The 24,141-nt window shown below is 31.4% G+C and overlaps 1 protein-coding gene and 1 long non-coding RNA gene across 2 annotated transcripts; both read right to left on the reverse strand.

The window, feature by feature from the left end:
- Window positions 1-13,503: 13,503 nt before the first annotated feature.
- Window positions 13,504-15,392, reverse strand: LOC148625204 (uncharacterized). The gene is made up of 4 exons (XM_088571046.1): window positions 15,368-15,392; window positions 14,554-14,799; window positions 13,966-14,082; window positions 13,504-13,520 (listed from the first exon to the last, which is right to left on the reverse strand). Exons 1-4 carry the CDS (start codon window positions 15,390-15,392, stop codon window positions 13,504-13,506), a joined length of 405 nt encoding a protein of 134 aa, XP_088427172.1.
- Window positions 15,393-19,404: 4,012 nt separating this feature from the next.
- On the reverse strand, window positions 19,405-23,866 carry LOC148625205 (uncharacterized). Its single transcript, XR_015919875.1, has 4 exons — window positions 23,855-23,866; window positions 23,534-23,589; window positions 21,313-21,560; window positions 19,405-19,581 (listed from the first exon to the last, which is right to left on the reverse strand). It is a non-coding gene; the product is annotated as an uncharacterized LOC148625205 (long non-coding RNA).
- Between the last annotated feature and the right edge of the window lie 275 nt (window positions 23,867-24,141).

A 24,141-nucleotide genomic window follows, 5' to 3' on the forward strand; every position in this document is an offset into this window, starting at 1 on the left:
TAATTACACTGCATAAACCTGTCCCCTAAAATTTCGTGGTTTTGTAGAATTTTCATGGTGTAAACCGGATTCAGATAAATACTGTGAAAGCACTATTGTTCATGGAGTACCAATTTTTGTGGTTTTCGTGAGACAGACGGCGGAATATGGTTCCCAACGAAAAGAAGATTCGCATTGGTGTGTAAATTGAACCCTAAAAAAACGAATTCAAGAATCCACGAACTTGTGTATCTTACCTAATCCATGAAAAATTGTATCTTTCACAATACGAGGATTTATTTTTTTAATAGTGTTAGTTCAGATATATTTGATGATTATTATCGTGAATGATATGACTTGGTTGTACCACAATATTTCAATCTTTATTTTGCAGTTTTGTTGTCAACAAAGCTGACTTCTCAAAATTCTTTGCTGACAACAAAACTGCAAAATAACAACAAAGTGTATTAAGGAGGTAGACCTAGGGTATAGGACACAACTAATAAAAAGCATTGGAACGTTTGTATTCAGCATTTTACATCAATATCATGTAAGCATCAAAGTAACCTTGACATATTTCATTCGGTTTCAAATAAAAGCTTGACAAGCTATGGTGAAATTGAATATGATACAAATGTATCACTGACCTCATGAGTTATATCCCTTACCCTAGGTCTACCTCCTTAAGTAGTCATACAAAAGTCTAATTGTCTTGTTCTTCCTCTTCGTCTGTATAAGGTAATGAAGAAGGTAAAGATGGCAAAGATGGTACAGGATAAGGTAAAAGCTGTAAGGAGGGGTGTTGTTGCGTGTCTATTCCCGTCCCTTAGGCAGGCTCTGTGTTCAAAATATTTTTTATTATATAAATCCGTTTGATTTCAAGACGTTAAGACAGTGTCATTTTAAGATTGTCCACAAAAAACGGGTTATCTTTCACAAATTTAATAGATGAATTCCAAATTCCAAATTCCTTTTAATATATGTTAAGTGGCTTGCCACTTCAACAGTATCATGAAAAATTAACGCAAACTCAACCACGACATGAACAAAAAACTATTTTAAGCGTACTGACATGTCATGACATCTTGACCTATCAAAATCGATAAAAACCAAAGCTTTAGTTTACACTGATGAAAGACTTAGGCATTTTTTTTAAATCAAATTTCGTTTTTATTGATTTGTTTCGTTAATTTTTTTTACAATTTCTGATTGTATATATAGGTACTCACGTGCACTGATTGTATATATAGGAACTCACGTGCACTAGGTCAAGAATAACATCCACCTCAAAATACCATTGAAACACCAGCAAAGCATAACGCTAAACACAAAATACAAAATATGCTATTCATTGTTTTGAGTCAAATGGAACTTTTCGCGAGAAAATCCTAAAGCAATTACCTACCTGAAAAGCTCCAATTACTTATGTAACTTTGCATGAATGATGATTGATTAGTATGTCTACTTTTTTCCAATTCAATGTCGACATCAATATTATTCAAACATACAAAAAGATGTATATTTTAAAGAAGACACACATATCAAACAGAGAAGATTGTATATAATATAAAAGTAGCAGTGTTTTATCGAATGATCCCAGCGTAATTAACTTCGATAATTCACACTGTGAAATAAATTCAGTAATTTCACTCTCGCACTTTCTCCCGCCAAAACTTCACAACTTTGATATCAATCCGCCAATCGCAAAATCTATATTATAAATTGGACAATCAATTGGTTATCGTGAATAACCAAACTATAATCACCCATGCTAAGAACGCTGCAGGATTCTAGGCGTTCTTCGTATCATATTTTGGTTGTTCATTATTTCTAATTAATTATCCTGTTATAATTGATACCCACTCTTTTTTATTTTTTTTTATTTTTTATTTTTTATTTTTTATTTATTTTTTATTTATTTTTTTTTGGCGACAAATAACCAGCTCATTTCATTTATTTTAATCATCTATTTCAAATCACCAAACGTATGCATTGCTTTATCGTCGCTACGACAAATTTCTGTATAAAAAGTAGTTACTCAAACCACTATCTTATGATTTATCGTTAGACTCTCCGTTTTACAATTTAACTACCATCTATTTCAATAAAAAGGACCAATAATCGTCCGAATATTATGAAGTAGGAATATCGAAGTTTCAAACAAAGGGTAATCTTAGGAATAAACATATCCGGATATATCAAGAAGGACTACAGACGAAAACAGGTCACATAAAGCGCAAAGGCATTGAAGACCAATAAAAACAAGCAGCAAGAGTCCCAGTAAAATTCTGGACTTTTCAAGAACGTGTAGCTGCTCTTTGGAAAAAGCCCGCTCTATTGTTATTTGAATAATAAAGGGTAATAAAAGTAGGAAAAGAATATATATATATATAACAGATCGAATTCGTTTGCCACATATCATACCAAATTTCCAGGTCATTTTTACAACCTGAAACCTACAAAGCAACAAGCTTAATAAGCAGGAAAAAACCTGAGTGCATGTTCCAGGTACACACTTTTCTCAAATTTTATCAAAGAAATACCTACCGCCTAGTTGTTCTATAATAATCGGGTTTTTTTTAAGAAAGAAGATTGAATAGATCTCTCATCATATGGGAGATATGTATATCGTTCTTTTATTTCAAATGTAAAAATTATCAAATTACCTCTATATCGACATTATATTGGTTCAGAGTAATCACAACATGCGTTTCTGACTACTGATTTATTTGGCCAGGAAAAATGATTTCAGTGTCAAAACAGTTTATTCTGTTGATCGGTTAAATGATTTAAAAATAACACAAAATTTAAATATCAAACATCAAACAAAACAAAAACCAAAATATTATACAATGTCATTAGAAGGCGATTTAAAAAGTATTACGCACGAAAGCACTAAACAGGGTATGTCACTCGTCAATGTCTTTTTCTTGATAATTATACAAGCTTTTTAACTGATAAATTGTTAATCTCCCTGGATTAGATTTAGTTGTCCTTTCCATAGCTTTAGCTGAAATTAATAAGACAATATAAAATATACGGCTTTCATATTTAAAAGAATTTAATTTAGTGGTAGAATCGATGAACGGCGCTTTAAGTCATAGTTTAGTAGTTTATTTAGTGAAGTAAAACAAAATACTGAATCATTTAGGATCAGTTTCATAAAAAAAACTCGTAGTGCTAAAACAGCGAAAAAAGTTTTACAGTTTTGAATCTATTTCAATGGCGGATCAAGATGGCTCCGGGGTTGGAACGCATCTTTTGTTGAATAATTTTGTTTAATTTTATACATAAGTTTGATAAACATGAGCAAATGATAACCGTTCCAACATATACTAATTCGTCCCTGCATTTAGTTTTGTAGCTACCATTTTTCGCCCTTCAAAAACATTCTATGTATTTGTAGTGATTATAACATATAAAGAGAATAGATATGGTGAAAGTCAAAGTGTCAAAGTGACAACAACATACCTTGACCGAGACACTGAAAGCATATGCTTCCTGCAATCACCTCATTTGTACCAAGTTCACACGTAATATACAAAGATAGTAAAAGAAACATCCATCTCCCCATCTTAGTCACTTTTATCTGTATCACAAAATTTGCGTATAAAGAACCAATGAATTTAGCATTATGTAATAACTTTTATCTGATACATTTTTATAGTAAGATAACCATTAATGCATCAGTATTTCATGATAGTTTTAGTTGGTATAATTGTTGTAATTGTCATAAAAACTATTAAAGGTTGTCAAAAGAAATATAATTCAAAGAGTTGTAAATTTATAATTATTTCAATCAACTATTTTATTTACTGAACATGCCTTTTAGTTCAAGTAAAGTATAAAGTATACATGTATGTTTAAACTTCTTATGTTTCGGAAATACTAAATAGCGGTAAGGCATTAATACAAATAATTATATAAGTATGACTTTTCTGTATCAAATTTAGACTGCTAAATTGTTATGAAAATTATTTTTGTTCTTCCTGCTAGGATTCGTTTCTTCGTTTTTGTTATTTTTCAGTTTTTTTTCTTATTTTCTTTGATTTTGTTCTTGCTTCTTAGTTTGTTTCTTTTGGTTAGTTTCGTTTGGTTGGTTTTTGTTCTCGTTTTGTTTGTTTGTTTGGGTTTTTGCCAATAAGTAAACAAATCTACAACTTAAATGGAATGGAAACTAAAGTGTCAGTTTAAATATAGAATGATATTTATTTTATTAAGGAAATGACATCTGCACTTTTTTTACAATTTAGTAGATCGTTCTTAATATTTTTTTTTTTTTTTTTTCAAATTTCACCCTTTTTGTCACCTATATAGCGAAAATAGATCTATAAAAATCCACAACAATTGCTTAAAATGACCTGTGTGTGATACCCAATAAAAGGATCTAACCATAAGGAGCAAAGCTACCCGCATTAGAAATAATCGATCACTTCAATTCCAGAGGACTGAATTTGGAGTAGTAGCGTCAAATTTTTAAATAGGCAAGGTTCGATGTAGTGTAAAACTAAAAATGATTTAGTGTTTACGTAAGGATGCAACTAGGGTTCGAATATATCTGAGACAGTATTTTGAAAACTGTATTTTTACGAATAAATCTACTAATGGCAGATGATAGAATATTTTACCCCACACTTGTACCTAATATTCAGAAACATTTTTGTACGTTATCATTGCTACTGATTTTTAGGACAAAGGTGACGTATGCACTTAAATTATGTACCGTAATCGAGAGGAAACTTCCTTTTCTGTCTGCCTAGTATGAGCTTTTTAAACAAAATGAAATGGAATTTTTAGAAGTGACCCATCAATAAAAAGTAATACCGATAACACGGAACAATTGTTTCTTTAATGAACGGCAAAAGTTAGAATTTAACACAAGGCAACATTTGTTTAGTTATTTCATGTTTTGTTTTAAGTTGTTTTATTTTCCCTTGTTCGTGTTTGTTAATTCATATACAGCAAACCGATTCATGAATAACAAGGATTTCAAAGGGGTTATGAAATCTTTTAAGACCTTTCATGCTATATTAATGTAAGAAGAAGAAATAGACGTGTAAGTGAGATGTAAGCATTTGAAATTTTGGAGGGAAAAGGGATTTCTCTAGATTTCCCATAGTTTCTGTTAAAACACGGTGGTAATTAAAACGATTTCATAAAAAAAAATACTTCCGAAATAACATTTTCAGGTTTGTTTAATGAAATTTTGAAAGGAAAAGTGGAAGGTACAGGGAAAAAATATTAATGCTATTAAATGGATAAAACCAGAGAAGTCCGGCAATCTTACAAAAATGGTTGAACATGACCAGTGAACATCATTAACCGAACCCCTTTCTGATTTTAAAATTGGTTTTTAAACGTAGATGTTCGGTATACCAGGGCTCGAAACACACTTCGAATATTCAGAGTGAAGATAGGTATCATTGTATCAACTGACTTGCAACCGGTTTCCGTAATCATTAAAACAAATTTCTGTTTATTATCCTGGCGATTATTGCTAGATGTTACATCTAAAGAGATTATTCTACAAAGATGAAAATTTTTTAATAATCAATCGGATCCTTATCAATACATGCACTAAGTGAATTTCGGAATTAGTTTGGCATTTTCAAATCACATAAACACCAAAATTAGCACCCTATCAAAATCACTCGATATTTGGTATGTATAACAAGAATTAACACATTGGCGAAAAAAACTACTACATGTACGAGTAGAGAATATATTAATCAGATTTCAAGACTATGATAGGTTGAATAATAATGTTAGCATTAATAGCATCATCACTTGAATTTTTATGTAAGCACAATATATCTTTCTATACTTTTTAAGTACTAGTCAATTAATACGTTGAGTATACTCTATTTGCTGTCACCATTGCTGTCAGGTGATTTTTTCGGCAAAATACTATTAAGGTCGTCAAAAGATGGCCGCGGCGGGAAGGACCTTCCTCCTGAAATAAGAATTTTTTAGAAAATATAAAAGGATATAACAGTGACATAAACGTGACAGTTCGTGTATCTATATATAGTTTATGATAAATATTGAAGCGTTTTCACCTTTAAAAATGCGAAGTTAATATTAAATTTCCATTTTATATTTCCATAAGAGAACATTAGAAAGGGACATTCTTGATTTATGCTGGTTTTCACATTACATTTTGCCTTATCTCGCAATAAAAAATGTAGAATGGCTGTGCATGCTGCATGAATCAAAGTTATTATGGTGGTCATTTTGTCATAACATAAAGTGAACTTATAATAGAATAGCCAAGCGAATAAATCTAGCATCATAGATGCCAATAGTTTTAAACCGTCGATTATCAATTTCTTTTATTCTGACACACTGTTAGCAAGTACTTACGGTAACCTGAACACGCATAACATACTCCACCATCTACGGCAAAAAAATTAATTGAACACAAAACTAGAATCAAAAATACATATCTTCCAGCCATTTTTGCTTCACGCTTGTGGTCGGTTCAAAATGACTTATTCACTTATATATATATATGTGTGTCGGCAATTACCATATAAGCACTAATTTAGGTTCTTTTTATATATATGCATGATAAATGGTGATTCTTCTGTAATAACTCAATGTCATCATTCTTTTTTTTGTGAACTAATTTTGTCGTGGCTTTTATTAATTTTTATGACGTATCAAAATGAACAACCGTCGATTACAAATTTTTGTCATGATTATTAATATTTATATCTTCGTCATTCGGAGTCTGGTCGAGATGTATGCTCTTCCAATTTAGAGTATAAAATATATATTGCTCCATAATTCAATGTCAACTTTGTTAAAACTTAAAGACTTTGCTTGAAAAAATTATTCTAAACAATAGGGCATTTTTTTCTATTCAAAATAAGGTATATTATGTTTCACGTTCCAACAGGTATACGATGTTTTCACTACAACATACAGAGGGACTTTTCTTGTTTCCAGTTATTCTACTTACTTTGGCAAAGAGAGCTGCTATCATCCTTCAACAAGAAATGCAAATTAAGGACGGAGATAATGAAAAGTACGAAATCTGACTACTCAAGCTGTTTTTTTTTTTTTTTTTTTTTTATCCCGCCGTGTTGCTAATATAACACTGAATCCGGCTTAAAGTAAAAGAAAAACTACGATACTGTTAACAAATCTGTTCTTATGGCCATCTAAAACACACACCAGATACACTCTGTGAAACGCACACGACTTAAATATTCCCATTGTTAATTCTTCGTTCTGTTATTGAAGTATAGTGGCCCCTCAAGCATTTAGAGTTTTTGTCTCAATCAAGTGTTTTTTTTTTTGTTTTTTTTGTTTGTTTGTTTGTTTTTTTTTTTTTTTTGGTTTGTTTTTGTGTTTGTTTTTTGTTTTTTGTTTTTTGTTTTTTTTTTTTTTTGTTTTGTTTTTTTTTTAAATGTCTTCTTGGCGTCAGCATGCAATAGAAACATCCCACTGGATAAAGAATCTTAAATTGTTTTACCTGTCTTATCGTTTAAATTTGTCTAGTATAGCTTTTAATTAAGGATTCTTTTTTGTATTTTTGAATTAACTAAATGAATACTTCACATACATTTGTTTATTTTTCACATTTTTTTTTATGAATTTGAACAATGCTGCTGCAAACTGGATTGTAAGTGGTTTTTAATTAATGTTCAGACAATGAGAATATTTGTTGGTTAAAATACTGGTAGTTCATATATATGTTACAGCATTATTCTAAAAACACATCCCAAAGGAAATTACTATACATCAACCCTCCATCGTCGTTTCCATGCATGAGATCTCTAAATAGGAGGTAGGTGATGAAATGATCTAATTGGAATGCCTGTACTCCCAAATTCTGGTTAATAACATTAACCTGATCTAGAAAACAAAAAAAAAACTGTTGTGTAATCTTTACAGTAACATCGTTAAATTGATATAATTCGTAATTACGAATGGCAGAGGTTCGGTATCATACAAAACTGAGTTTTTCATCAAAGAGATAAGAGATAAAAAGATGAAATGCATAGCATTTATTTTCTATATTATTTATATTGTTTATTTATTTATTTGTTTGATTTCGTTTTTTTTCAACATGAATATGACAGTATTAGAAAAGAAGAAGGAATGAATTTCCAGTTTAAAATGTTCGATGGCACTAAAGCAAGTGGTTCAAGTACAGCTCTTGCCATACTATATATATCGCATTCTCTCGCAACAACCTTAATGTTTTAGCCGGTACATGCAGGATGAATCTTTTTAGTGATGATAAATTGTCTTTTTGCATTATTTTTAAACAGCAGGGGAAAGTGAAGAGAAAGCGTTTGTATCATCTTGAATGTTTCTATACTTCAGGGATTTTTTTTAATTCACTTATCTGTTTATTGTAAACTTCAAATTCGATGTATCCATTTTCGAATTTTACGATTGGTTTTCAAATCGGAATTGCATGCATGAATTGGTATGTAATCGAATCTTGAAAATGACTTCAGGCATACCCTTTATTACACTCTAGTTATTACTGTACACGATGTTAACAATGTACTTTCTACATTTGTAAAATACTCTGTTAAACTGACTTGTTATACTTCAACATGAAGATTTCTGTTAAAACCGCGGTAAATTATTTGCTTGGATATAAATGAAAGGAAACTTACTTTGAAGCATACTCTGAAACTGTCCATTGGCAGCCAACAAACTAAAACATAATAAAATAACTGGATACATTGTGGCCATTGTGTGGTCCTTGCATAGGATCCAACCGATTGTCTAATAAATTGTGACAATGTGAGAACACATTTCTTTTATTCATAATGTGTTGTCGAATAAATGATTTCCCTGTAAAAATAATATACTTTTCAAATAAATTGATGATTTGTACAAGTGTTACAATGCAACTTTCATGTAACATGACAATAGTCAATTTAAATGTGACATATCTTGTAGAAGACCTAAAGTCATTAAGTAGATGGGCATGCTAAACTCATCATATTTCCCACGATAAAATTGTTAATTATACATAAATAAGCTTTCATAAATAAACCAAATCACAATATCGCAATCGTCAATTTTTAATTGTCTGCCGGAGCTTCAGATTTATAATCAGAGAACTCAGCTGACATAAAACTTGGTGAATTATAAACTTATGCATCCGACCTATGTTCGAGTTGTGCTTTAACTTAGAGTAATGGGATGGACACAAGTTAGTCAAACTTGTGAAGTCTTCTTAAATGAAATACCATTTTTTTACAATATCATACAGAGCATACTACAAGTATATACAGTAATGGCACGAAGGGAAAAACAATTTAAAAGCAATTAAATGAAACAGAAAAAAAAACTAATACAAATATTATAATATATATACTTTACTTATGGACCCAACAACTCCAACTATATATTTTAAACGTTTCGATTTCTTGATAAGTGTATAAATTTCTTCTATGGTTGATACTTTTCGTGTGAATGATCCTGATGCCCATGTAAGATAATATAACTTCCTATTCCAAGGGTAGCCAAATTATTTTATGAACATAGCCGTTTCGAATGTCATTGTTAAAAGACGTAACTAGTATTTACATCCTCGTTTTGAGCACCACACTGGACTAGAAACTATGTTAGTTTTGTCAAGATTCCCATTTAAAAATGAAGCCGAACAATGGAGTTGTGAGAGAGTTATGTTAAGGTTTTCATGGACCATATGAATAATAAAAGGCGGATTTTGAGGATTTATCTTTAAGTGCTTCTTTGAATTTTGAAAGAGAGTCTTGTTCGCGGAAGGATGGGTCTAGTATGTTCAAGGTTTTAATTACAGAGGGGATGCAAGATTCGGATGTTAAATAGCCTATAGAATGACAATATTAATCCTTGCCGTTTTGAAAGGTATATAAAGTTAAACTTTGAATAACAGGGGGTTCAAGAACAATGAGATAGCCCGGTACATTTCAGTTTAAAATATTGAAATAATAAAACGAAGTTTTCTGAGGTATCTTCCTTCAAGGAATTGATCCCAGCCTTTTTCGTAGTACAAGTATTCTGCTTTTGTGAATATCGGTAACCCAGTAACAATTATAGACTCATCAAGCTGTATTTTCTAAAGTTTATAGGAACTCAGTGTTCCACGATTATCCAAAACATCACAGCCATATTCAAAAAGCGGGCGAACGTTAACATTAACGTTAAACGATTTTTATCCATTAAATGCAACGTACAAAGTTATCAATATTGTTTGGAGACTAGATGGATGTCTATTGGTAGCTTGTTTATCTTTTTATTTCTAATGTAGATCATGTGATAATTTGTTGCATTTGACTATTATCATGAGGTCATTATCGCATCTATCAGAAAATAATTCAAAAGTCACAAAGAAAACAGTGTTACCACAAAGTAAAATTTAGTTGCCTATAAAATATTCTCATATACCGCTGTAAACATTATAATGTAATATGTACTGTCTAGAACATGTTTGTAACATTGGCAAATAATTTTAATCATGAGATTCTTCATGCTTATAGCCGTATTAGATTGGTCGAGAACGTCGTTGCCAGAAAGTTCCTACATGCATGAACTTCGCCACATCGTTCATGCATGCATGAACGCCAGTCAACTTGAAACCAATATGGCGGCTGTGTAGTTCGAAAGAGTGTGGCCGTAAGAATAGTTTATTACATGCACATTGATTTTATCGGTCAAGTTTGTTTACAGAGAGTAATTGTTCAGCTCGGAGAAAGAAACTTAGGTCTCACTAACCACTTCCGAGTCAAATGGCCACCCCCTATGTAGTAGCAAAAACACACTGAACCTAGACATATGCATTATAAGTGCATTATTTGTGTGTATTATGATTAAAAGTAGTCAAAATAAAGCTGAGAATGTGTACTTTAAAATCATATATGTAATTAACTACAAAAGTGTATGAATATTGTTTACATATGTGAGTAATTTGCCTCCATGCTGTCAGTTAGCAGAACAGGTAAACATGTGGATTTTCAGTATTATTTATTCAAGTAAATTTTGTGAAGAATTTCTACAATCATCGTACCATTAGCATAATGAATTTGGAAGCCTTATTTTCCAAGCTTTGCAACGGTATGCAACTTTAAGATGTCATTTGTCCTGGGAATTCACAGTGAAACTTTGAAAATTACTTTTTTAACATATAAAGTAATGGAAACGTTATAAGTGGTTAGTGAGACCTTATAACTGAGTCTTGACTGAACCCTTTAAAACACCTTATTGTAATTTTTCCTCTTCCTTGTTGTAATTCCTTAATAATTTTATTCCTGTTGAATTGTTTTCATCTCGTATTTCCAATGCCAACTATCACTTCGTCCATACCGCCTTCATTATTGTTGTGCAGCCGATTATTTGTAAATATTCGTCCGCGCTCCCATACATGTGCAAAGGAATGTGTGTGTATCGAAGCGTAAACATATACACAGTATGCAAATATAACCGACTGAGGCTATCAGAGGGTAACTTTGACTCTCGGATAGAATTATAAGGATTGAACAGCTATTTTCGGTCGTTCATGCATGTATGAACGGATCTCTCCTCTCCCAAACATTACATGAACGGCCTTCCGCCGTTCATTGAGTTTGGGAGCTCCGAGATCCGTTCATACATATATGAACGACCGAAAATAGCTGTTCAATCCTATAATAAAGTCACTCTTTGATGTCTGATTGTGTATTTGACAGATGGAATCAAAATTCGAACATTAAAGATTTCATTCTGCTCACAACATCTAGCTAGCATAGTCCTTGTTTCGTTTCATTTTAAACTTTTTTAAAAGATAAAACTTATAAAATGCTTTTCCTGGTCCGCTTGACTATGATTTGATTAGAATTGTACAAGGAAAAAACGAAATAACGATATTTTTTTATGTTTTGCTTTGTTTGTTTTTGATTTATATTGGTGTTCATCATGAAAAAAAAATATTTAAATTATCTTTCGATTTCGCTCGCGTGTATTATAAGATGAGTCTGAAACAGACTCCAAATTTTCCTACCGGGAGTTCCTGATTAACATTTGTTTTTCATTTGTTCACACTTTCACATAATACGATTGTTACAGGCAAGTCTGTTCACAAAAGGGTTAGATGTGTTTGCGAAAGCCTCTTTAAAAATGTCTTTAAAATATTTCTAAATATAAAGCTAATGCGAACATCTTTGAAATTTAGAAGTATGGAAGTACAATCAGAAGTAACTAAGGATAGAGATGAAAAATATAAATATTCATATTCCGGGTAACAAGCTATAAAGCACACTGGAACGGAAACGATCAACAAAAACACGAAACATATATTATAATAAAATAGAGCATTCACTTGGCAAATTGCCTTTTTAGAAACATCATACGAATGCTCATACAATGTCTGGTATACAAAACAGAAACTATATCGAAGGAAATAAATATGTTATCAACGTGTAAGAAGCGTAGCATGCTTGACCGGATCAACATAGTGCCGTAGAATTTCGGGTAATGACGTTATAGTAAAAAAACAAATAATGTGGCCAGTTTCTGGGGAAATATGTATTTACTTGTATTTATCTGTGCGAAACATTTTCCTATTTTAAAACTTATTTGTAGGAGTTTAAGGACGAAACACAAAGTTTGTGTAGTTTCTACAAGAACCTCAATTAGGGTATAGTTTAAATGTGTGTCTTCTGGAATTATTGTAAAGGTTACATAAAGTTTATTTTCCCAGTTGTTTTTATAACCATGACAAGGCAGTAATAAGAAAAACAAAATGATTAAATTGACATTTTATTACAAAAATGACAGGATCGAACCTTGACCACAAGATTGGGCAAATAATACTGATAAAGGTGAAATTCCAAGGATGTCTCCCATTACTCGGCACATAGGGGTTAATTTATTGATTGATAATTGATGAAGTTAATTCATACGATAAGATATTAGTAAAATAGAAACAAGAATATCAATGTTATCGTTATTTGTCTAATCAAATCAGGTATATTCACTCTCCAATCTAATTGAAATAAGGCCTATCCATTGTTTCATTCAGTCACTGCATGTAGGATCTAACGACACTCCATTCTACTTTCTGTTCTAATGATCTTTCTTATCAGTCAATCAGATTTTGTCTTTCATGATTTTGAAAAGCATTATTTAAAAGGAACAACGTGGGGATTCTTTAATGATCATCTGAAGTAGAATGGGATTATGTCCTACAGTCTAGTAACTGGATGGAACAATTGAAAGGCCTAATTTTTATTAGATTGATTTATTCTCTTGCAGAAAAGATTGGTAGTCCATAATTGCATGGAATTACGCACTGTATGTTAACCTAATGGCGTAAATGACATAAAATTTGAATCGATTATCGATGCACTGACCAAAACAACCATAACAGTTCTTGAGGTCGAATGTGTTAAATTTTATTTACTTTGAACAAATAAGTTTCCATTTATAAAATGAAATAAACTTGAAATATAATGTTCAAGAAGTTTTATCTCTTTTTTTCTCGTTATATAGATTTGTTCCTTCTTCGACGTTGTAAAATGTTTCTGTATTAATCTAAAGGAACATTGAACCTAAAAAAAAACAAGGAAAAGTATGTTAATAACACCTATAACATTTTTCATAAAGTGTAATGTTCTAATATGATAGCTGCCTTCCACAACTTCTTGTGTTAGTATAAATGTCAAATTATTCGTGTTTTTTTTCACACATCAAATATTTGTACTTCTATTTAATAAAACAATGATGTCGATTGTTTAACGAAATATTTTGAAAACCAAAAAAAATCATTTTAGCTTTAAAGGCTACTTTAAAATGTTTACCTAATAATAAAGATGGGTTGTTCATGAGGGATTGCCAGTTACCAAATGTTCCAAACTCTCGTACATTTAAGCTTTAAAGGCTACTTTAAAATGCTTACCTAATAATAAAGATGAGTTGTTCATGAGGGATTGCCAGTTACCAAATGTTCCAAACTCTCGTACATTTAAGCTTTAAAGACTACTTTAAAATGCTTACCTAATAATAAAGATGGGTTGTTCATGAGTGATTGCCAGTTACCAAATGTTCCAAACTCTCGTACATGTTCCAGTCCTTCATCTATGAATCCTCTTGACTGAAATATGCTTCCCCCACCTAATTAAGAAATACAAGAAAGTTATTCTAATAATTGATTGATTGGTTGTGGTTGTTGAACGTCTACTGCGAAAATACCTTTTTATATGAGATTTAACGAACAGACCATGCTTGGCACAAGTTCGACAAGCTGAATCGGATTTTAATGTGCTTTCTGGCTGTATCAATCGTTCGTAGATAGGCATGTTATTCTACTCAAACACAATATGCTAGTTTCAAGACAACTAGTTGCGATGAAGCACATACTTTCAATTTTTAGGTCTATAGTATAACTCGATCGGCAATCAGACCAACAAACAAACAAACAACCTCGGCAGTTGTTATTTAGCATATACATAATACATTAGTACATATACTTTGAATGCAGATCTTTTTACGCAATATTGAACATTGTTGATATCTTTATAATCTTAGCCAAATTCATAATCTGTTCAACGTTTCATATCTGTTAAATCTTATGTCATTACTTACCACTGTTTGAGTTGTATCCTCCAGCTGGTGCGTCACCCACATTGTGTGGAGCTTCTGAATAAGGGCTTGGTTCATTAGTACTCATGGGAAGTTCGTAATAATTGTTTGCTGGGACATTTGCAAGACCTCGTCGTGAGTTCAAATACCCTCTTGGTGAGTATGTAGAAAGAGAATTTAACCAGAATGATGGGGATTCTCTAAAGAATTCAAATCCTTCATCCATAATCTTTTTTTGTGATCGATGATCTGAAAATAAAAAAGTGGTGTTTTTTTTTTTTTCTTGGATGAAAAACTTATTATCACCGTTTTGTTATGTTGTGTTTGGTGGGTAAAAAGGTCAAATTGGTTAAAACTATGACTCTGTCCATACTTCTGGATATTATGCCAAATATATGAAATTCTCAGAATGTATGGTAGATTTCGAACAGCTTTTTTGGAAATAACATATTTAAGAAGTGAATTCGCTATACATTCGGTCAGAATATCTGAAAAAAATATCTAAAAATTATAAAATAAACATGATTTAGCAGAAGTAGTATAATTCAAGACATGGTAGATAAACACAACAGAGAATCTGACATAACCAAATGAATACGTACCAGGAGGGAAAAGTAAATGAGCAACATGGTCCCCACTTAAGCCTGACAATATAGTCCAGATGCGCCGGTAGGGTAAGCGTCCTCTGCTTTTCTAGCAACACCCGCCGAATTGCTCATAAAATGTTTAGTCCAGAGAAGACGAAAGAGGAAAGAAAAACCATGACATAGCGAACAAATTGATTCAAACATTCACTGTGAATAGTTACTATTCTTACCTGGGTAAAACTGTGCTCTAATCATCATGACACAAAAAACAAGCACAAGGCAAACTAATTGACAGGTAGCCATTGTATCTCCTAGTACTGTCCTAAAATTAAAAGGTCTTTTAGGTTTTAAAGTATTTATATGGGAAAATTAAAATTCATTTAAGAAATTACCATTTGTATATTAAGAAAAAAGTTGGTTTTTTTATTTGTGGCATTAATTGGTTTATTTTTTTTTTCATTTTCATTTTTATGAATATAACATATAGAGCTTTTACATCGCATTTGAAAGAAAATAAACCAATAAGGCAGCAAATAAAATTACTTGAATATGATAGAATTACGTAAGTCAAATGTTTACACTAAGTGGTCATCAGATTTGCGACCAATAAGTAATCTAATAATAGTATACCATAATAGAAACACGTCATTAAAGTGTCCTACAAAGACATTTACAAATATCAAATTGTAGGATACGGGCATGTTTATTGTAATCTCGATAAAATATAATGATCATTGTAATGGACAGTTATGTGACAACATATAAATACACCCCAGAGATACAAAATAAGTCGCTTTCTTTCTTGTGACATAGTGTTTGGTTGTTGAAAGAGTAATCAAGGGAACCAAGGTTATAGCGGTAATCAAAAGAATGTAATCCAGGGACAAAGACCAGACAGGGAAAACAGACATACACAACAAAGAACATAAAGTAACTAAAATCATACATACAAAGTAACAAAAGTAAATGAGCAACTCGGACTCCACTAAAAACTGGGAGCATGGACCAGGTGCACCGGTAGGGTGCATCTTAATTGATCTTTGTTGTACTTGATGTATGATTTGCATTTATTCACCATATTGTTAAATTTTAATAGGGAAAGAAATGAAAATGTATTATCTCTCACAGAAAAATAATGTTCTCTTAAAATTACTGATTGTATTTAAAAAATAGTTTTCCTTGATAATTTATTAGTAAATAATCCATAGGGTCTTATCATTTTTTAAATATTTATTACAAGGAGCAAACGAAACTGTTCTCATAGTGAATATGGCCATCTATCTTAACCTATGAAATGAAAACCGCCAGTGGATAATTTTTTTTCTATTCTTTAGTGTATTTAAGTTCTTCTTTATATACATCTATTTTATTTGTATGGTCATACGTTAAATAAAATAATCACTGTGATCTTTTAGCATGCAGATATATGTTAAAGCAATGTTTTCTCGTAAGAATTCCTTTGAAATTGAAGAAGAAATCATGTATTCAGTATTCTTTCTTCCACCCATGGAATATGACACGAAACGCTTCAAGCATAAAGGGGGTTTTAAACCCCGGACCCCTTCATCGTATTTGCATGCAAACATAAATACAATTGTTCCGTTGCTTATCGGGTTTTCCCGTAATCAATCTCAAATCAGTAGCTTAAAGCTGAAACAGGAATAATTTAGTTTTTTTTATCTTTGACAACAAATGATGAATACTTATATGTAAATTTTACATAAACACAACACTAACTAAAAACTTTCATTGTAAAAATTATCCTATTGATGTGTGAGCTAACATTCAGTTGATAAGAAAACATTTATAAATAAAAGAATTCATAGTGATTTTATTTTATTTTGTAAGTTTTTTGCGACGAAAATCGTAATGTTTATTATTTACTTGCGTACAAATCTATTCAAACTGAGTTGTTGCGTAACTAATAAGACCCAAATGAATAAAAACTGGTTTGTCGTTTTGCTACATACATGTATACCGTTTTTGTTTTTTTTTTTTTTATCTCTTTAGATAAGTTTTATTGACATTAATAAACTAACGTACAATAAAAATCTGAACGGATGTAAAACATGTCTCAAATAGTAGATATGGTGCCGATAAACCTTCAATTTTAACATATACAAAAAATTAAATATCAATTTCTTACAGAAGTTAACTTTTCAATTTTTTACTATTGTTATTTTTTTTCTTTTTCTCTCTTTTTTCTTCCTAATTTTTTCTTTTTTTTTGCTTTTCTTTTTCTTTTTTCAAATTCAATAAATGAGATATCCACCAATAAATGATGTTTCTCTTGTCATATTTTCCTCTACCTGTCTCACTATAAACAACGTACCTTAGTGCCTTTTGATTATCCCACAGTAAAACAATACCTAGATGTTTACCTTTATATATACACATTAGATATATATGTCTTTCTTGATAATTTGTAAGAGCATTCATTAATGGTGATTTTGTCACATTTTATCTCTAGCATATATGCAAAGTGTATACATTTTCCTAGTAACATAAATTATATGCGATAGGAAAATTGATACATGAATTGCATCGATGTGCTGGGTATATCAATCTGCTAACATGAAATATGCAATAAGGTACTTGATAGTAATGCTTGTGAATTTTTGTTTTGTTTTGTTTTTTTGTTTTTTTTTTGTTTTGTTTTGTTTTTGTTTTTTGTTTTTTGTTTTTTTGTTTTTTTTTTTTTTTGTTATTTCTTTAACATGTGTCGCTTCATGGAAAGGCAAATAATCACAAATCAGGGTTTTGATTAACAACATCGGCGATTCTGTCATACGCTGAACTTAAATATCGATTCAATAGTCTAAGAAAACTCAAAACTTTTCCCGTCTCTCTTTTATTCTATGTCAGTTTATATTCTAAAGCAACATTTAATTGATTGTACGTGTATTGTGAATTCATTTGTGATTTTATGACCATATGTGATACATGATATATTTTATATCTGAAAATATAGCAACAAAATGTTGACGAGAACTGTGGTAACGAAAGAATAATACAAACAAAATAAGCATTACCTAATTTCACACAATCGTTAGGAATTTAGTTCACGAAAAAAAAATAATCGGAAGAGGCATCATTATTTATTAGTGTTCACACCTCCTCCGTGCAGACTTCCTATCTGTGGAAGTACCTGATATTTTATAAAACAAAGTGTTTGCGCTGGGTTTTGAAAAATCTATGTGATATTTTTCCAATATGTTACTATTGCTACTGATTATTATGAAAAGTTTTTTAAAAAAAAACACACACACTGGGTTTGTTTGTTTTTTTTCTATCTGCCTATAAAAATCAAAATGAGATGAAATAAATACGAGTAATCAATGTAGATAGCACTACCTAGTTAATTATATCGGTACGATTTTTTTTTACTCAAAGAGTAACGTCAAACTTTCCTTGATTTGTTTTAAGAATAATCAAGGGAACAAAGATTCGAACGGAAAACAAACATACACAACAAAGAACAAGAAAAAAACAGAAATAACACATACAAAGATAGTAAAAGAGCAAGGTGGACTCCACAAAAAAAACTGGGGTATAGACTAGGTGCACCGGTAGGGTAAGCGTCCTCCGCTTTTCTAGAAACACCCACCGAGTTGATCATAAAATGTCACATCCAGGGCAGACGAAAGAGGAAATGGAAGCTATGACACAGTGAACAAATCCGTTCTCGTGGTGCAGATGGATACACCATAACGATACACGAGCTCATGATGACGACCATAAAACTTCTGTAGTGATGACTTCAATCATGTAGCGACATAATCATACTCCAGAAGTCTAAGTGTAAGAAGACTGGCACGATACTAAAAGTCTGCATAGCAACGGCAAGCTCTGGCATAACCTACGAGTTGTGATATGAACATTCCATACGCAGGGCTGATGAGATGTTACCACAGATAAAAAAAAAGTTGACAATGGTTTGTCTTATGGTCAAGATATAAGTATCTGAATGTGTATTGTAAATGTTTGATGCCTGTCATTTTGTAAATGATAAATATGATTTAAAGTCTCTTGGTGTAAGATGTTCTTTTTTTTCAAACCTAAACTATGTTTTAGTGTTTGCTAGTAGTAAGTCTTCTTTGAGTGTCTAAAATTTGAAGAAACTGTGGTTATACTTTTGTACGAAGGGTGCTGATTTTTGGCTGGATTTTGTTATTCAGTAGAACAACGAAATACGAAAGTATTTTATATCTTGTGTCAAAAAATTTAGTTAAGGTGTATTTTGATTTTTTTTTTAAACCATGAAAAACACTGCAGCGTTGAGTAGAAGATGACGACATCATTTAAAAAAAGTTTTATTTATTATCACCAAGTACATGTATAAGGTCAACTTTGTTGAGTTCTGTCTTTAAATCACGTATAAATAATTTACATCCCGCGTTCCGTTTTCGGGATAACTGCTGGTTTTCTTAATATCCTCGATAACCTGAAATTACAAATACATTTTAGATTTCAGCAAACGTGTTTAAAATGTCACAAGAGATCTTATAGTTTACAATTTTTGATAAAGTATATCAGCACAAATATTAGTTTAGGTTAAAATTCTTTTTTGTATAAAATATCATGGTAAATTATTTACTCGATGGACAAAGTTTATTTGTAGGAAATATGCAAGCTGACACTTGATTGTTAGGGGCAAGAGAAAACCCATAACCATGTTTAGGGTTGTTAGGGTTGATCCATATTTTTTTTCGTGAAAGTTGAGAATTTCCTCAAATCTCCAATTTCAAGCGATCTGAATCTCAATTCAACATTCAACATTCCAGGTGAAATCTTATAGTGTTCTTTCCTCATATTTTTAAATACTACGCTAATAAGTTCTTCCGACAGAACAGACAATTTTGGATCGCAATATATTTGACACATTATGATTTATCTTCGAGGTCATGACAACCTTGGCCATGTCCAATACAAATCATCAACCAAGGACGAAACTGAATTTACATTACTAATCGTGCCTATTTTCTTACCAAGCATCGTAGTTGTTTTAATCTAGTATGGACTGCCGTGTTTGAATGGTATTACTATTATTTTAAATACATAACTAGTAAATCTACACAATGTCATAGATATGCGCGGCATGGTGTTCACTTTATATTCAAATCTGAACACGCTTGGTCTAGTGTGTTGTACAGTATATGTTGCGTACAATATGTTTTGTCATACATTCCTTTTTTAAAAAAAAATACAACGTGCACTTGGGGATGTTTTTGGCCCCTACTAGGTTGAATTTCTAAACATGGTAATAAAACTCTATGAATCTACATTTTGTTATGGACTTTATGAAGTACAACAACATTACGCTGTTATAATTTTTCTGTTAGTTCTGGTTTAGTAATGACAAGTTGAATGTAGTAGAAAATTCAAGATTTTGCAAAATTAGCTAAATTTTAGTGCCAAATTGGTCATTTTGTCGAATTAGTGGTACCAGCGCAAATATATACCCACCAAATCTTCAGGAAGTCTGATAAAATAGACAAAACTGCTTCATAATATCAAAATATTACATGGCTCTATTTTGGTACTTGTATTTCACACGGAATGAATAATTTACTCTCTGGGTTTTGTTAGTTTTGTTTTTTTTTTTTTTTTAGTTTCTTTGGTTTCTTTTAAGTTTAAAAAAATGCTATTTTGATCAGTGTTTATGACGAAAATGTGCAATACAGTTATAAATAACGGCAATTAAACTTTAATTTTAATATTTTAGTTCAGCAGGTAAAAGTTTGCTGTGACTCCAACATCAATTTTCACGAAAATAAGGGGCCAATTTAACCCATAAATATACCTCAACCTTCATTATCTTACTACATCGTAGCTTAATCAGTCAAAGGAAGAGGGAAATAATTGGGGTCGATCGATGGGCAATGGCAGTTTCCCCTACTAATTTGGGGTCATAAAGATTGCCCATCGATCCCAAATTTTCTCTTCACCTTTTGTCTGTCCCTTGCCCTTTAGTCTATATTTCAGTAAGATTTCGTGGGTAAAAATAATTGCTATTTCGAAACTATAATAAAAAAAATTATAAACATTAAAATGGTTTGTTTTTGTTTTTGTTTTTTATTCTTTATTATTATTATTATTATTATTATTATTATTATTTCATTTAAATCCCGGACACTTCAGTACGATTTTTGTATCATCTGTTTATCATTCTTACCTCCAATTCTAGTAACTGGTCTGAAAGGTGGCCTGAATATTCTACCGTAGCTTGGTCTACGGAAGTTTGAATGTCTGTTATAACCGTTGCCGAATCTCTGATATTCTGAGTAGCCATCAAAGTCCCCACCTCCAAACAGGTAGTCGTCGTCGTAAATTTCACTGTTTAAATACAATCCTAGTGCAGCAGCCACACACAAAGACAGGACCAGAAGTTTCAGCATCATGTTTAGGTAGACTTGCTTGTATCTGAAGTATAAGAAAAATATTGTAATGCCAAGGAGTAAAGCTGAACAGATGCATCAATTGAATAAATTTGATTGGCATGGAAATGAAAATAGCCGAATTACGAAATGACGAAGTGTATAGCTTTCAACTATCGGAAATGTAGTCGTATTCGACTTTGGTGGCGTTGTGTACCTTTTTCTTTATATTGTCTGTTGCAAAATTTTAACGTGTGTTATTCCTAGAAAAATCCCATATTATACGTCATGAAAGGTAAGTTTCTAAATTTACATAATATGAATAAAATTGTATTACGTGATAATTTTAAAAAGCAGTTCATGTCTGTTTTAATGATCATTCTTATTGTTTTACACTACTATCATATTGTAAAAACTTACGTCGTCCTGTTACAGCTGAGAACAAACTGAGTATCAGATATCGAAAAACTTTCCTCTTGTATCTTTTATAGTAAGAGGATTTTTGAAGATGATAAATGGTTGTACCCGACTACGTCACCAGACAACAATGAAAACAATATGTGTTTGCATTACAACATAACGTGTTGTTTTTACAAAATTGTTTTAATACATGTAATACAAGCGTTGCAATGTCATTCCAAGTCATTTCTCTCCATATAGTGAGAACATAGTAACAGAAGTAGCGATTAATTTTGATTTATGTTTAGATGTCTTTGTCATACATGTCTCTCCCCCTAAAGGCACCTTTATCCTTTTTTGTATAATATGTACATAGTTTTTATCGTGTTTTTTTTTTATCAAACCACGTAAAACCAAGCTATTAGGTGTACATGTACCTAATTATGCAAAGGCTTTGTATGTTTATTATAATACCTCCAGTTAAATACATGGTTGTGTAAATTTGTTTAGAATAGAGACGTTAGATAATTTGTTTCTGACAAATAATTCAACATAGTGTATTTTTTTTTACTTTGGCAAAAAGAAACGCTTACAGTTCAAATCCTCTCACATATGAATGTAATATTGTAAGAAATGTAATGCATGGGAGAAGACTTTATAAGTTTGACTAACTTGTGTCCTATTATCTCATTTGTTCTAGTTGAGCAAATAAAATTGTTATAAACTATGAATGTGATTTGACCTCAGGATTTGACAGCAAATTTATACGATTGTTTGCGAAAATGGCTTGTTCCTTTCCTATTTACCTATCTGGATCATGACTTTGATGTCACACCACATTGTAGTACCTCTTTATAGTGGTTTGATTCGTGAAACTGCCGATACATACCCATAATATGAACGATCTTAAGACTGCTATGCAACAATCGTTTTTATGTTTTGTTTTGTTTTGTTTTGTTTTTTGTTTTTTGTTTTTTTTTTTCCAAAACGACCCTATGATAGATCTTCGTAAAACTAATAAACGGTCCATGCTGGGCAGAAGTTACATTATGATTAGATCGACGCGAAATATAGCTTACTGTAGCCAAGCTTTGCTGATTTTCAATTATATGTGTTTAAGTAGCAGTATTTATGAATATCATAAAGGAGGTGGTTCATGCGTGCCAAACACCTACCCAATTAACTTTTTTTCTTTTTTTTTTTTTTCTTGTGTTTTCAGGAAAAGTTATAGAGGTTGTTGCACTATTATATAGATGTACATGAAATTGGGACTTTGCGAGAATTAACGCTCTTGATTTGGTTTGATTTGGTTGGTTTTAGTGGAAGATGAATGAATACAGATCTGAATACAGCAAGTACTTTCGTTACGCGAAAATATACAATATGTAAACGTTACGCAAAAATATAGCAACTGTAGACCGCAAAAAAGCATTGTTTGATCGGTGGAGTTTTCTTTACCATGAATCATCTTTACCATGGGCAGTGTCTGAATTTTATATGGACTGGTACTTTAAAGTAGTATTTATAGACGTAAACAAGTGGCATTGAAGCGAAGGGCACAAAAGACATAATAAGATGCTGACTGCTTTATGCAAATACCAGTTAAATATAGTTTTTTACTGAAGTTCAAACTGATAACTGTAATCCTCTGTCTTCCCCGTGTCCTCCCTCGTGTCCTACGCGGAAAAGTAAGATATAAAAAGAGTCTCAAATATAAGTGGAGAAATGCAAGTAATTCTAATGGAAAATACACTGAGGGCGATGCCGTGTGTAATCGATAAACGTTGGATCAACGAATTATTATGATATGAATAGATATTGAAGCTTAAAACTGTAAAAAGGAAAAATGTGTTATTTACTTGACAACTAACAGCTGTTACTATTATTAATTGTTAAATTTGTCGCAATGTAAAAGGAATAATTGAAAAGTTTTATACTCACAAAAGAACCGTTCGTGTCTTAAAAAATCAATATTAATGTATTTTACCAATGAAGCGTTATTCTGCACAAACAACGTATTAAACTGATTGGCGTCTTTGGATAATGACAGAGCGAAAAATTTAATTGTAGCTCGGTGTAATTTCTTTTACTTAGCGAGACACAAATAAAACAAATCATAACAGTTATCTTTCTTCACACTTTTCAAAAATGATGTTGTCAATATTAAATTAATTTTGTACAATAAATGCTCTAAGGGCAAATAATAACAAAAAGCAATATAAAGCCAG

Source organism: Perna viridis, chromosome 2 (genome assembly GCF_037379345.1).
Source record: "Perna viridis isolate PV_CMFRI_1.1 ecotype Kerala chromosome 2, ASM3737934v1, whole genome shotgun sequence".
Classification (NCBI taxonomy): Eukaryota; Metazoa; Mollusca; class Bivalvia; order Mytilida; family Mytilidae; genus Perna; species Perna viridis.